The 14784-nt window shown below is 37.2% G+C and overlaps 1 protein-coding gene and 1 long non-coding RNA gene across 3 annotated transcripts in view; both read right to left on the bottom strand.

Moving 5' to 3' along the window:
* The window catches only part of LOC138184152 (uncharacterized), a 171829-nt gene that overhangs the window by 18047 nt on the left and 138998 nt on the right, over positions 1 to 14784 (bottom strand). The window lies entirely within an intron of this gene.
* On the bottom strand, positions 9785 to 14395 carry LOC138184358 (carcinine transporter). Its single transcript, XM_069122240.1, has 6 exons — positions 14314 to 14395; positions 13742 to 14112; positions 12751 to 13193; positions 12428 to 12488; positions 11022 to 11522; positions 9785 to 10318 (listed from the first exon to the last, which is right to left on the bottom strand). The coding sequence occupies exons 1-6, from the start codon at positions 14393 to 14395 to the stop codon at positions 10109 to 10111; spliced, it is 1668 nt and encodes a 555-aa protein (XP_068978341.1). The 3' UTR covers positions 9785 to 10108.

Raw genomic sequence — 14784 nt, 5'->3', positions numbered from 1 at the left:
GTAGCTCATGTACTAATAAATTAGAACACGCTATACGCCATTTACTGTATGCGTGGTTTATATTAAAATAGATGTTCGCACCGTGTGAAATGTTTTCTTATTCTCCATATTCGATTACCCATGATTCAAGTAAAGGAACTTCCATTCTTATTTCAGACAATTTACTTAACAAGTGATTATAACAATACAGTAGAGGTTCTTCTCGAACTTTTTAATTCCTCAACCACTAAAGAATTTAAAATCGCATATGAAATAATTTAAAAAGTATGTACTATCTTAATATTCTATAGAAAGATCAATTAAGTAATTTAATATTGACGACGTTCTTTTTTGAGATTGAATTGTCGTAGTATGTAGAAGGTTTTCAGCGAAAAGAATGTGCTAATGAATGTGTTGGAGTACGATTTCAAGGTTGCATTACGTATCAATTTTCAAGTGCGAATGAGACTTTAACCCGCAGCGAGGTCGTTACGATTTTTTCGGTCGCGCGTATCGAGAACGTGTAATTTCGAGCGATTCTTCGAAGTTGCGAACATGATGGTGAGCAGTATCGACGTTAAATCGTATGATACTTAACTTCGAAGGTGCTGCAACATCCAGTGAAGTCACGTTCCATACCTAATCACACGTTAACTCAACGTAAAAGACACGAACATAGAACTATGCACCCTATTCCAATTTTATTCCACGACTTATCTGAATCTTACAAAAATTTCTTCCAACATCGAACGTTAAAATGACCGTTAAAATTCGTAGAAGGACGTTGAAGTTTTATGGTTTGCTCCTCGCAATCGATGATTCGTGACCGGAGTCTAAGAGATGATTAAAATCGACGATTCCTTCCATTTCCGAAAAGAGAATCGATTTCGAATATTCTGTAACAATCTCGTTTCGTACGGTTTACTCCATAGAGCACAAAGAGGCGAAAGAAAGTAAAAGGGCGTCACGTGTCATTTGATTTCAATCCGCTAGCCTATGGGCTACGCAATAATCCCCATTAAACAAATAGACCCGGGGATGCCCCATTGCGTACCACCAAGAGCGTGCGTGTGCGCACACTTCGCGCCTCGTTGCACTCGAAATTAACGCAATTTGAGTGGAGATCGATGAGAGCCGAGATTAATCAATTTTCGAAGCGAAAACGCCACTGTGTATATTAATTATAGATATAAAGGTTTAATTATAAATATTTTAGATTATTTTAGATCATTTTAAAGAGGGAGATTCAGTTTAGAATGGAAGTTTATCGCTTTACTTTCTGATGGATTAGAATCTTTGGATTTAGAACTTGTTCAATTAAATACAGAACAAGAATTCGCAATTAATCGTAGAGAAGGAGGCAGTTAATAGGAATCGAAAATAAATTTAAAACGCACGCTACCTAACTTTGACTAAATTCATTTCAATCTTTACAAATGTAGATCGATTACTATTATATAAGCAATGTTCCAACCTGATAATGTTACTTTCTCAGATTAAATTATTCCAGTAGAAGATTCATTGTTTAATTATTAAATATATTATTTTCACATCATCTATTTTTTAAAGGACAAATTAAAAATTAAAAATCTATTCGGTATTTTCATAATCAATGCGTTATAAATCCTCTGAAGGAACAAAGTTATAACCAACGCAATGTAGCCAACAAATGAACTCATCTTTTACAGTTAATAGATGAAATGTCGAGTAACCGAGGCAACGCAATTACAATTATTTCACCGATTATGCAAGCAAGCGGGAAAGAAATCACTTCTCCCCTCGCGGACAACGCCATTATCATTTCCATGCGGAAAATTAGTTTCACAGCCGATGAGCCGCGTTATCACCCCCGTTATCACGATCGATAAGGACGGGGAACGCGTGCAAATACGGCTCGTTTGTAAAGTGCACAGCGTGTTACGAGGTCCCCGATGATCGTGGGGGGGTTGGAAAGCTCCAGCCCACCCCGCAATCGGCCCCAGAACGCGACCAGCCCTCCCATAATGCAATTTGAGTTAACTGCCGGGGGATAATCGCCGGCAGCCACCCTATAAACTGTAAGCACACAACGCGTAATGTACTCGGCGCGTTGGGACTCTCTTTTCTTTCACGACGATGTTATTCTTTCCGCCCCTTTGTGCGACACACGGGGGTGAAACATCAAGGGACGCCTTTGTGGACTCTGGACAGACGTGTCCTTTTGATTTTTGACGAATCTTGCGGAATTGTTAGGGTCAAGGTGCAAGTCTGTGGAGGATGGATGGAATTGGAATTTTTAGATTCGCATCGAAAAGTTGGGGAACTTAAGTTTGACAGATTTGTGATTTTCCGAATTGTTAGATTGGAAATTTTGCAGCTAGAATTTGGATTGGAAATGTATGGAGGCCGGAGATTCCAGTTCGACAGATTTTTATGATTTTACGAAGCTTTAAATTGCACATGACGCGATGGAATTTTTTAATTGGAAGATACAAATTTTAAGTTTCTTTACGTTAAGAAACGTCACGTTGCGTGAAGTTGAAGCATTTATTACCTGGAATTTTTAAATCTAAATATTCGCAATCGTAAAAGGTTTTAATGCTTGATAGGAAGTTTACAATATCAAGTCTCAAGGTTTTTAACTCATAGAGCTCAAAGTTTCAAAATTAAATAGATTCGAATTCCAAGCTCAAGAGACATCAAAGAATTTCCAGAATGGAAAGGGAAAAGGAAAACGAGTCAAAATAACTGTTACCTGTAAAATTTTGTTCATAACTGATCTCTGCGTAACTAACTTCGTTTACTCGAGATTACCTATCCGATAAACGCTACACAAGCGATAATCCCTGTTGTAATTACAGTAAATCAAACTAATTAAATTCACAGAAAAACGGCTCACTTCATTATCGAGTAATAAAAACCATTAAAAAAGAGAAATAAAATAAACCATAGAGATGATAAGGATTTTATGAACAGTGGCCACGACAACTTGTGTTTAAAACAAAATGGACGCGTACTACGAGCTTTCTATCGAGTTTACAAGCACCTTGACACGACGCTATTCCGCGAACCTCGCTAATTGCCGTAATTGACGCTGTTTTCGCGTATCTCTGTAATTGTCGACGTTTTATAGCGACGTGACCCACGTTTTCGAGATCCGACGGACCGATCTCGTCGGTTAAATCGGTCTACGAAATTAGCAGGGACATCCGTGATTCCAGTTGGAATTTATCGTCGTTACGGAATCTCTATGGAGATTAAACCTCGCAGGATTTATCGTTGTGACGATGGAAATTTTCATGTAAATCAGGTCGACGTTTATTGGGAAATTTTAATGGGACGAGTAATAGTGGGAATTTTGAAATGATGCAGCTCTAATTGAAGAAATTTGAGATTTTTAGCGTATTTGGATCGAGCATTTTCGAGAGATTTTGGAATTTTTGAAATTTTGGCTTTGAAACTTTGAAGCTTGAAGCTCGGAAAGTTGAACATTTTGGAGATTTAAAAAGATACTGAGAATTCTAATAGTAAGAATTTATGAATTTTTGAACTAGTATAAATACGCAACCATTGCAGTTTAATTTTAAGCTTCAGAATTTCGAAAGTAGAAACCTACAAGTTTTGTAGAGTTTTGTGGTTCAAAGTAGATGCTCGATGTTGCAATATTCACATGGTCCAAGATTTGAATACACAAATCTCCCAACGTAAAATTCTCCTAAATTTATGAAACTACAATTCGCCGAGAAGTAAAATTCTGCGTCCTCTAAATTTACAAAGCTAAAATATCGCAGAATAAAACTTCATATTCCCTTTTATATTTCTATTTACGGAGCAAAAGTTTTACAACATGGAATCCACGTCAAAATAACATTTCGACATCCCCCATCCTTTAAGCCTCCTACGAGTGGAAGAAACATAATTACCATTTACCATTGTACCAGAGAACGATATTATCACGAGCGTACCGTGCGTGAAGTATCGCCACGGCACGACCCACATCACGATCCGAAAAATTAACAACGCCATTGATTTTTCTTGTTTTAATTAATGTTTACGGCTCGGCTGTAAAGCGGGTCGGACACGGGCATCGATTTTAATGGGAAGCCGGGTATTGTCGACTTTTATGCGCCAGCATAAATCGCTCGTAGAACCGGAGACCCAGCAATCGCCACGACTCCTTTTAATTCGACCTTTTACGCCGCTTATCGTTTTCAAATCGAGTCCCGCCGCCAGCCCGAGGATAATGGACAGAAATTGAATTACTTTGCCCATATGAATGGCCGCTTTCGTACGTGTGTATGCAACACTGATAAAATAGTGATCGAACTCCGCTCTATAAATGGCTGCCGGTTTACGAGTTATTCGTTTAATGTTTCTTTAAATCACTCGTGGAGTAAAGTATAATTTATAATTAGTATTCTGCATTCAGAGATTGTGATTGATAGACGAAAATAAAAATTTGGTTGGTTTTAAAGAGATTGTATTAAAAGATTGTTGCTAAAGATTTTAGTATTGAAGAATATTGGTCTTTTGGATTGTTCCATTTTTTAATAGTTGAAATGAATGGTTTGTGGATAATAATTTGTTGATATTAATTTTATATTAGCCTCCGTGATTATTTTATATGTATCGATTTTCATTAACTTTGTATTGAGTTTAATGGGATCACGGTATGCAATTATTAAGATATTCTTTTAATTTTATTTTACCACAGGTATATACTTTATTATGATGGTATATTGATTCTTTACTGATATATATATAATATTTATATGTGTATTTATATCTTCAGTAGGAATCTATATTTGATTTAATTACTAGGAAATCCTCCTTATACATTTCATAAGAAACAAAATGTAAACCTATATTAAATATTGTACATAGATACACCTACATATAATAAGAAACAAGTGGATGAGTGAGCCTTATCAAGATTTTCAAGGATTAATATACTTCTGTGTTGTTGTACGTAGTTGATCTACCACAAAATTCTTCTCATATTTATGCGATCAATAAGCAACAGAATATACGAACGAAACTTGCATAAAATTGCATTAGACTCTCTTGTTCTCTGTCTTCTACTTCGAAGAGGATCTTTCTAAATAAATCATACTCTAAAAGAAAGTATGCTTGCGAGTATATTCGCAAGCATTCGATATAAAAGAAGATAAAAACGATGAAAGATAAAACGACAGAAAATCCATCACAACAGTCATAAACTAGCGAATCGCCTGAAATCCACGGGAGCGAGTCTCGTGCAGGCTTCTCACTCCATCAGGAGCGTCCCGGAAACCATCGAGGCTTCCTCCATTTTGGCGAACGTTACTCGGACCCGCGAAACCTCTCCGCGTGGCAGTAAACCGCGCTGCACGGAATTGCAACCACAATTTCAACTCGTTCTCCCGCAATCCGGTACTCTCGATCTTCGCTCTTCCTCGGAAACCAACGTACAGACCGAGTCACGGTATCGCGAATTCTAACAAAAAGAATTGCCCTTACCTCTTCGAACTGAACTTAAAGCGAACGAAAATCGAAAAAGACGAAGAAAGACTAAAAAGAGAATGGCAGAAGAAAAAACGAGAAAATAGCAGGATCGCGCGTGAAAGAGAGTCGGAACGCGGCGGAAATTGCGAAAATCTTCGACAGGGTAGTTTCGTTGGGCGGAGTGGCCGGTTAAACAAACAGTAGTTGCCGAGCAATCACGTAGGAAGCGGAGGATCGTCGGAGAAGGCGGCCGTGTAACATTCTGAAGGGGATATGATCGTTGGTAGAAGAGAGAAGGAAGTGCAGGCTGCGTGGAAGGTGAAAATTGCCGGTTTGCCGCGGCGGGACGCGTCCTCGGGATGGTAGCCACGGTCGGTTCGGTTTTATCGGCGCAAATTGGCCGGAAAGTCGGCGCTTCGCCGCGGCGCACGTGTGTATCCACGCGTTTTTACCTTCTACGGGCCGCTCTTACACCCTGCTAGCAGAAAATTGTTTGTTTGCACAGAGAAATCGGTATGAAAGATTACGCAGAGGGTTTTCGAGTCGAGAAACCGAATCGAATGTATCTGGTTATTGCTGGACGAGTCGTTGAGAAATTGTGGAGTATGAATGATGATGATGGATACTGAAGCTGCGAACAGTGTGAGATTTAACTGACCTGGTTCTTGGAAATTTGAACTTTTTGTTTCAATCCGAAGTAGCTATAGATATAGGTTCAATTTGCGAATATCCTTTGGAAAGGAGTTCTTCGATGAGACGATAAGTAGATAATAAATCTTGTCTAAGTAGTTGATATATCTGTCAAGTTAATTCATATCGTTACACTATTCTTTGAATTATTCACTCTTCTCTAAAGCCTACCATTTATTTACAGAATAACAGAATAATTCGTTGTAATAAAATAAAATATTATTGAAAATATACTTTGAAATTTGTAATATCTCTGTTAGAATTTTCATTATCCTTATACCTTTTCATATTTAATGGAATATTGTTGTATTTAATCTTTTCAGATGTGTATCTTACAATCCCCCAAAGATCTACTACTACAAAAATCTCACCAGACAGAAATACAAATATACATAAATTCCAAAACTTCAAACTCTATCAACAAACTTTAGACATCTCCAAAGATTTCCTCCTTCTCAAATAACTTCTTCTCCCACAATCAACGCCCCCTTTCAGGCAAAACCACAGACATAAGAGCGAAACAAATCACCATACCGTCACGCACAAGTCGACCTTACAAAAAATTTTCTGATTCTAGGGACAGGAAGGAAAAATAGTTTCAATGTAACCAAAAAAAGGAAAACGCCTCGTGCACCCTATAATACTACTTTGAACGCACACGGCTCATTAGCGTCGAAAGTCGTTGGATATGGAAGAAAGTTTGAAAAGAGAGTAGTCGATAAGAGAAAAGTGTCGGCTGAAACTTTTACGATCGCGGCTCTTTTTTACGGCAACTTTCGTTGAAGGACGCGGCCGCAATAAAACGACCGCCATACGCGCCGCGGTATCTCGTTTTCATCCCTTTTCATCCTCTTTCATCCCCTTTTCTTCCTTTCGGTGCAACGCCCACCGTGCTTCGACCAGCCGGCCCCGATTACGTTTCGTTACATTTCCAGCTTTTACGATTTTCCAGCTGGTTTGCATTTCACGTTTTCCACCCTTTTCCTCGACACCATTTTTCCAACACGCTCGGCGATCTTTCGCTTTTAAGCACCCTCCACACGATAATATCTAGCCGCGTGATTTGAAATCAAGTCTTACGATTGGATTCATCAGAACTAAGTTTCGGATATTGTTCGATCAGTAGATCGATATTATCTGAAAATGAGAAAGTTGACTATTACGATTTTCAAGTAATTTAAAGAGTTTTAGAAATTACAGATATTCTAAGGGCTCGAAACTTATCGAGATTCGAGATTTTGTCAAGGCTTACGAAGAATTTCAAAATTCCCAACAATCCCAAGGCTTACTAAGACTTTCGAGAGTTTTAACAATTTCAAGATCATATATAAATTTTAAAGACTGAAAACTGAGAGTTTATTCGAGCCTATCAAGAATTTCAAGATTTATCACGATATTTTTGAAACTTACATGAATTTTAAGACTTCTCCAAACTGTAAAGATTCCTGTCGATAGCTAAGAAACCTCTCAGCAGTCGAGACATATCAAAATTATTCAGAATTTAATACATATATTGAATTATGTTCCAAATGATTCAATTTTATTGCCAAATGTGTGCAAGGAACTTTATTCAGTCCATCCCGGAGCAAGGGGAACCTTCGTTTCTAAGTGTCGGGGTGAGAGAATCGTGAAAGGTGGGGTTTTACAAAGGATTCCATTTTCTCAAATAATCCCGAAAACGCGATAGAAAGCTCGTAAAACGGGCAGGCAATCTTGCATTTACGAGCTCACACTCGTTTCCGCTGTCAACGCGAGGCCGTTGCTCCTTGAAATACGGAAACCGCCACTATGGCGTTGCTTCCAGATCAAGATTATTTCTTTTGCGGATGAGGTTGGGTAGATGGAGGATCGAAGGTGGTTAGGTTTAGTTTGGGGGATATTGTTCTTGATTATTTTCGTCGGTTTGGATAGTTCGAGCAAAGTTATTGAACATAGTGGTTTCTGGGACCAATGTGTTTGACGCAAACGATATGAAGTTTGAGCAAGTTTTCTTGAAGATGATATGTTTGTTGATACCTAGTTTGTTATATTATTTGAAATTTAGTTTGAGAGACTCTGTTGGCTGGACGTGATCGGAGTAAATGGATTTAACGTTTAAAGAAGTTTTGTAGTTTGTAACATCGTTTGAAGAAGTTTGAGCAAGTTTGAGCAAGTTTGAGCAAGTTTTGGTAGAAATAATATGCTTGTTGAGAGAGATTTTTCATGTTGTTGTTTGAGGTTGGTTGCATTAGAATCTTTGTGGATTGTGTGTGAATTCTAAATATAATTTCAGATTTCAGATAATTACGTATTTCATAGATTCTTCTATTATTTTCTTCTTACGAAGAACAAACAGAAAGTTCAAACTGCCAGAAACAATAGAAGGAATAAAATTTCACCGTGAAGTATGGCCAAAGGTACTTATTTTCCGCATGACCGAAGAATTTGGGTGTGCCTGGCCACCAGGAACACGTTGGTCGGTCATTATGGGCCCATTAGTCGTGTCAAATGACGAGCCATGAATTCGTCTCGGATTTCATTCGGTAAACTGAAGAAGCGGCTTCAAAAAAACACATCTCACCCTTTCCCTTCTCTAAAGAAAGTTAAAGGAGACCGTTGAAATCAATCTCGAATCTATTTAATTTCATTTCTTCACCGAAGCTTGTCACGCCAATCATTATAAAAAATTCAACGTACAAAAAAGGAGACTCCAAAGAAGAAATTATTCTCTTCCATCGAAGACAAATATAATGTTAGACGAAAGAATTGGAGAACGAAGACGAAGATTCATTTACAAATTTTTCTCGAATTTTTTTAGAATATCGTAGACTGATAGCGGGGCTATTGAAAAATTCCATAGTAAATTGTGATAAATCGTTGGGACTAAACAGGATACGAAAATCTGCAATGTAACGAGAGACCGCGCGCCTCTGTCTCTCGCTTTTTCAATGTTCTTTTCTTAGTGAACCACCCACGGTGAGCTTCCAACCTGGAACAAGAAGAAAAGCCGCGCGACCGCCCGATTTATGGTTTTTCAAAGGAATGGGAAACGAAATCGGAGCACGACGAATGTGTCGGTTCTAAATGGAGCCACATGTCAAGCCCAATGTTGTCGCTAATTTCGGCAATTAACTAAACGTCTGTCCAGCTCGAACCTCCAGCTTGTTTAATTATTATTAATTACACGCGTTGTTCGAGTGAATTCTTGGAAAAGACCAACGAAGCTTGAAATCGTATCTTTTGGTATTTCCAAAGATTTTAGAGAAACTCGTATAATGATTATTAATTATATTCACTGTCGACGTAGAAATTTTGGAAAAAATACACTTTGAGAAGAAGTATTTTCGTATAATTCTTATAAATTCTTTTCCTCGTTGAAGCTTCGTTAAGATCTTTTCTATCATCTTTGATTATAGTACAATCAATTTCTTTTTAATAATTCATTTTTGCAATCGCTCATCTCGAAGTTTATTCGTTTATTCGAAAAATAAAAAACTGACCTTTTGTACAGGCGAATCTTCCTATTCTCTTTACACAAATAACATCATATCTTTTTAAAGAATTAATTCGTCTAAATTGAACAATATCTTATTTATCTACTGTATAAATATAATTATACAAGTTGATCCATTCGTCCTATTATATACCTTATTTTTTGTTATTTAAATAATGATTAATAATAAATCCTCTTTGTCATTTCATCTTCAGTCTTTGATCCAATTACATTAACTTTTTTATTCCTAAATTATTTAACAGTCACAATCTGTGTATACTCTTTTCTCCCTGTTACACGACAAATAAACTTATAAATTACGATTTTTACAAGATCAGCTTCTGATCAAAGTGACATTTTACAATTCTATTATCTATTTCTTCTTTTTTTTCTATTATTATACTATTTATTTCGTAGTTGCACTTTGGCCGCGTCGACAGGAACGAAAGGGTGAAGATAATAACAGTAATAACGTATCTCTTTTGGTCGAAAATGTAGGGTGTTTTAGTGTCTCTGGAGTGCTCGGACTCTTCGTTGCATTAAAGTGTGTCGTCTCACATTGCCAATGTAACCGGAAATCATACTGCTGCGCAGTATGGCCGGTCGTCTTACCGGACGTTTGGCGTGCAGGTGATGTACCATTGGTTCCGGTGGTTTCTTCTTCGTCAATGGCGTTTCCCAGAAAGTCTGATCGATTCCGAATAACTCTCCGTCCTTTAACAATTAACTTTCAATATTGATATAACCATCGTAAGAATAAGCCATTTACAGCGACTAGCGAAATTATATTATGCGAAATATATTAATATATTATGCATTCTATAGGAAACATTTATGTTTCATCAAGTAGAGACTCTTACGAGTTTTGAGCATACTCTAAGGAAACAAATATTTCAGAAGGAAATTGAAAGGAAAACACCCGTATCAACGATAATTCTTCAAACTTAAGAAATTTTTTAGCAATTGTAGAAAAACACGATACAGTCGAAATTGATTCGAAGCACGCATCCTTAAACAATAGGAAAAAAGACGTACAATATCCAAAGCATAGTTAGCACCGAGGCTCTACTTTCTTAATTTTTAGACTGCAGACGTTTTTACGGTACCCTTAAACTGTAATCGCAAGCCTTTCATGTCCGATGCATTTCTTGATAGATAACGCTTGTTAAAAAAGTCCCCTAAAAATTCATATAACATCTTCGAACGTTCTAAATTATGGTCATCGTAAAACTTCTGCCAAATAACATTTTTTAGACGCAAATAAAATAAAGGTTTCTTACTCACCACCTTGCGAGAAATTTTCAACTCGGTCGAAATAACTCGGCCACGAAGCACCCACATTTACGGTTTAAGGATTAATTATATTGTTGAAAATAAGTATTTGCATAAAGAAGCACAGTCGAGTAATCGGCATTACCATCATCGTTTGGGGTAGTTGTTCCATCAGTGTTTCAGGAAGGAAGAGACTGAGAGATCCAGCAAATATACAGCACGTGCCAAGAATGATCATCGGCAGATTGTACATGAATTCGCTGGAGAAGGCGATGAAGGGGCTGCAGATGGAAGTAACGTATCCTGTCATGTGTATGAACGCCACGCCCTCGCCTCGTATCACCGTCGGTAGTAATTCAGCCGCGTATTGCATCGCGATGTTCGAGGCGATATTGATAAAGAGTCTGCCACAAATCGCGAAAGAGACGAAGACAATCCCTATCGAGACGCTGGATGCGAGTAGGCTGAACAATCCGGAGAGTATCACCGCGACGAACAACGTCCATCTTCGACCAAACACGTCGAGAGTGTAGACGATTACCATCTCGGCTGGGAATTCGGTCGCGGATGCTATGGTAAATGTAGTGAATACATCCATGCCGAGGCGGTCCAAGCATCTTATGTGACCATCGTAGGCCATTTGAATGACGGCCCATACCGCCGTTAATAGCAGCGTGATTCTTCTGTGGAGGATTGCATCCGAATTAAAAGGAGAATGTTAACAATTGGTCAGTTTTGTAGCTCCTTGCGAACGAAAAATTCTTGCAGGGTACCTAAGCAAAGATCCAAAATAACAGTTGTTTTTGACATTTTTATCACTAGATGATTGCTATGCGAGAACAATAGGCAACAACGATCTTGTGATATTTCGGATTCATACGATTCGAAACTTCAATTGATTTACCACTAGGACTCTTAGGGGATTGTAAGTTTGACCATTTGCCACCTTTTCATCTTTCCACTTATTTCTTTCCACTTTCCTATATTTTGGATAAATGCTAATAAATACTTTTTGTTCCCTCAGAGATGCTCCTAACGTCCTGCAAGAATTTTTCGTTCGTTAGAAGGTCAAAAAATGGCCACTTTTTAATATCCTCCTCTTCCTCTCTATTTCTATCGAATTACAAATCATATCAAATTTTAGATCTTACTGCTATTGCAGAGTATTAGACGATTATAGCAGTTCATATAACAGGAAGAATTTCTACATCGAGATTATCTACATTATTTATGTTTTCTGGTTAACACAATAACAGTCCATATTTCGGCGAGTTAATTTGAAGAAGAACTGATTCAGTTACTAATTGGCAATTTTTGTATATTGTGTAACACTTGACGAATGAATTATGTAATTTAATTAAGTGTAAAGTATAGTATACAGCGCAGAAAGCATAGCGCAGTGCTCAAGATAAAATATTGTAAATACCTCAAACGTTTTGTTTTAAATAAATCGAGAATGGTGTGTTCCTCCACAGCCAAGGTTTCTGCAGTTCTCCCGCAATCTTCCAAAAATTCGTTATATACATCGTTAGGTATCGTGCGATTATTTACTTTCTCGATCTTCGAGATGATCTTCATAGCTTTCTCGATATGTCCCTTTCCAATTAACCACCTGTTTCAGACGACTTTATTCCTTAACTCCCACGAAAATTATATTAAATTTTCTCTTAACTGATGTTAAAAAGGTATTAGTTAGATTTACAGAACAACGGAATTCAATTTTACGCTATCTAAAAAATTGAATTCAAACGGAGATTTGTTTCGCCTAACCATGTATTATTATGGATAGTATATTTTAGATATTTTCACCTGTAAATTTCCTATGAACGCTTACACAGCCGCATTTACGATATAAATGGCGGAATAGAAATTACCTGACGCTCTCAGGAAGAACGAAAGGTGCGGCTATAACAGCACATATTGGAACGGTCGTGATCAGAGAAAAAGTTTGCCAATTGGCGACCCCATAAGCTATCCATGGTATAATCATCGTGCCAATAGTATAGAATATTCCATAGGACATGTGACCGATAAAAGTTCTCCATCTGGGGCCCACGTATTCCAAAACTAGTATATAAGCCATCACGAAACTGTTGTCATAAGCCACACCAACGATGAATCTACAGATGCAGAATTCCCAGAATTTGGTTATGTATATGGTACAAATGCCACCGACAAACGCAAAAACATTGGTTGCAATTAAGACCGGAACTCTTCCGTATTTGTCAGCTAGCCAACCAAATATTATGCCTCCAACAATCGAACCCATAAAAAAGATACTCTGTGCTAGTGTCGCTTTGTAGCTTTCGTCGCATACCTGATTTGGTAGAAATTTGTGTTAGAAAATGAGAAACATTAAATTCAAGTTATATTAGTAGACAGTAATTTTGATAATATTTTGGATAATATTTGATAGAATAATATTTGCAAATTTTGACAATGTTTTGAATAATTTTTGATAAAATGTTGGATACTTTGTGACAGCGTTTCGATAATATTTTGAATAATTCCCGATAAAATTTCCACGATACTTCAAACATTTTGCATTATATCTCGGATAATATTTCAAATTATACTCGATAATATTTGAAATAATTTTCGACAAAATTTCGAGAAATCTCAATAATATTTCGAATACTCTACAATAAATTTTTGCTAATATTTCCAATAATATCCATAACAAAGTTTCGTATAATTTGCAATAAACTTTAGATAGTATCTTGAATAATGATCGATAAAATTTCCATAATATTTCGAATAATTTACGATAAATAATTTACGATAATTTTCAAATGACTATTTCAATAGAAACAATTAACGTTAATGAAAAACTGCTGGGTAATTTAATATTAATTTTATTATTACCCATTTCTGTTCTGCGGCTACGGATATGTAAGGCACGTCAGAAGCGGACAATTTAAATTCCCATTCGTTACATTTCTTCACCGGCCAATTTGCATCCGGCTGACGTGCAGCGATCGCTTTTTCCACTGCTATATCGTATACCCAGCATCGGGAATACGCTAAATGATGGCCTTCGTAAGGGACCATTTTTGCGCTAGGTATCATGAAATCCCTTAATTGTTCGGCGGTAAGGTCTTTCACTTGCGGAAGTTTGCACCAAAATTCTGTCGGTACCACGACGAGAAACGCTTGCGCGAGATAGATGAACGCGATAAAAAAGCAGGAGGACATTAGCATGACGATAAGGTAGTTTTGATAGATGCCAAATTCGCCTAATAATGGAACAATATTGTAATCGAATGCGTTCAGAATCGAGACCGAAGAATCATTTATAATTAGAAATGAAAAGCGTGCTTTGATCAATTAGATTTATCGACAATCAATAAGAATTTGTAGAATTATAGGAAAATGAGAAGAAGAAACGAAATTAGTGTGAAATATTTCGTGTGAAATATTATGTTTTTTACGCTTGCCTAGATAAATCAATATATCGTCGAGAGTCACCGCCTCGTTCGGTGGTAAAGCCCACAAAACCGGATGAGACGCAGTTCTCATCTGTGATGAAAAATATTCTACGATTCTCTTCCAGCGAGGAGTTTGACAGATCAGTTATGTATATAACCTACTCATCGATGGACTGTGTAACTTAAAGTACACAGCGAAAGAAATCGAAAAGTATCGGCACAAACATCGACAAATATTCGCACGATTTTCGATCAGTGCAATACACAATATTCACGTTGGTATATTTCAATATTATTTCACTTATTCGTAATTCCAACATCTTAAAGAGCGGAGGAATCTTCGTTGAAACAAATCCCTGAAATTTTATGCTTTGGAAGATGTATCTTTCTACCTACAGCGCTTTACGAGAATAAAAATGAAAATAGCGTACCAGATATTAATTTCTATATCTTGAAATGCTCAATTTTCCACAAAGGAGA

This window comes from Bombus flavifrons, chromosome 10, assembly GCF_040668555.2.
Source record: "Bombus flavifrons isolate JBK064 chromosome 10, iyBomFlav1_principal, whole genome shotgun sequence".
Taxonomy (NCBI): domain Eukaryota; kingdom Metazoa; phylum Arthropoda; class Insecta; order Hymenoptera; family Apidae; genus Bombus; species Bombus flavifrons.
Note: the sequence above shows the minus strand (reverse complement) of the source record. Positions and strands in the feature narration are given on the sequence as shown.

Bases quoted from the DNA above. Each gene is read 5' to 3' on its own strand.
- LOC138184358 (XM_069122240.1), bottom strand. From the start codon at position 14,395: ATGAGAACTGCGTCTCATCCGGTTTTGTGGGCTTTACCACCGAACGAG. The intron at 14,113-14,313 runs GCAAGCGTAAAA...TTCCATTATTAG, and splicing joins CGATATATTGATTTATCTAG to GCGAATTTGGCATCTATCAA. The intron at 11,523-12,427 runs GTAAATAATCGC...GTATGGGCCGTC, and splicing joins TCATCTCGAAGATCGAGAAA to ATTCAAATGGCCTACGATGG.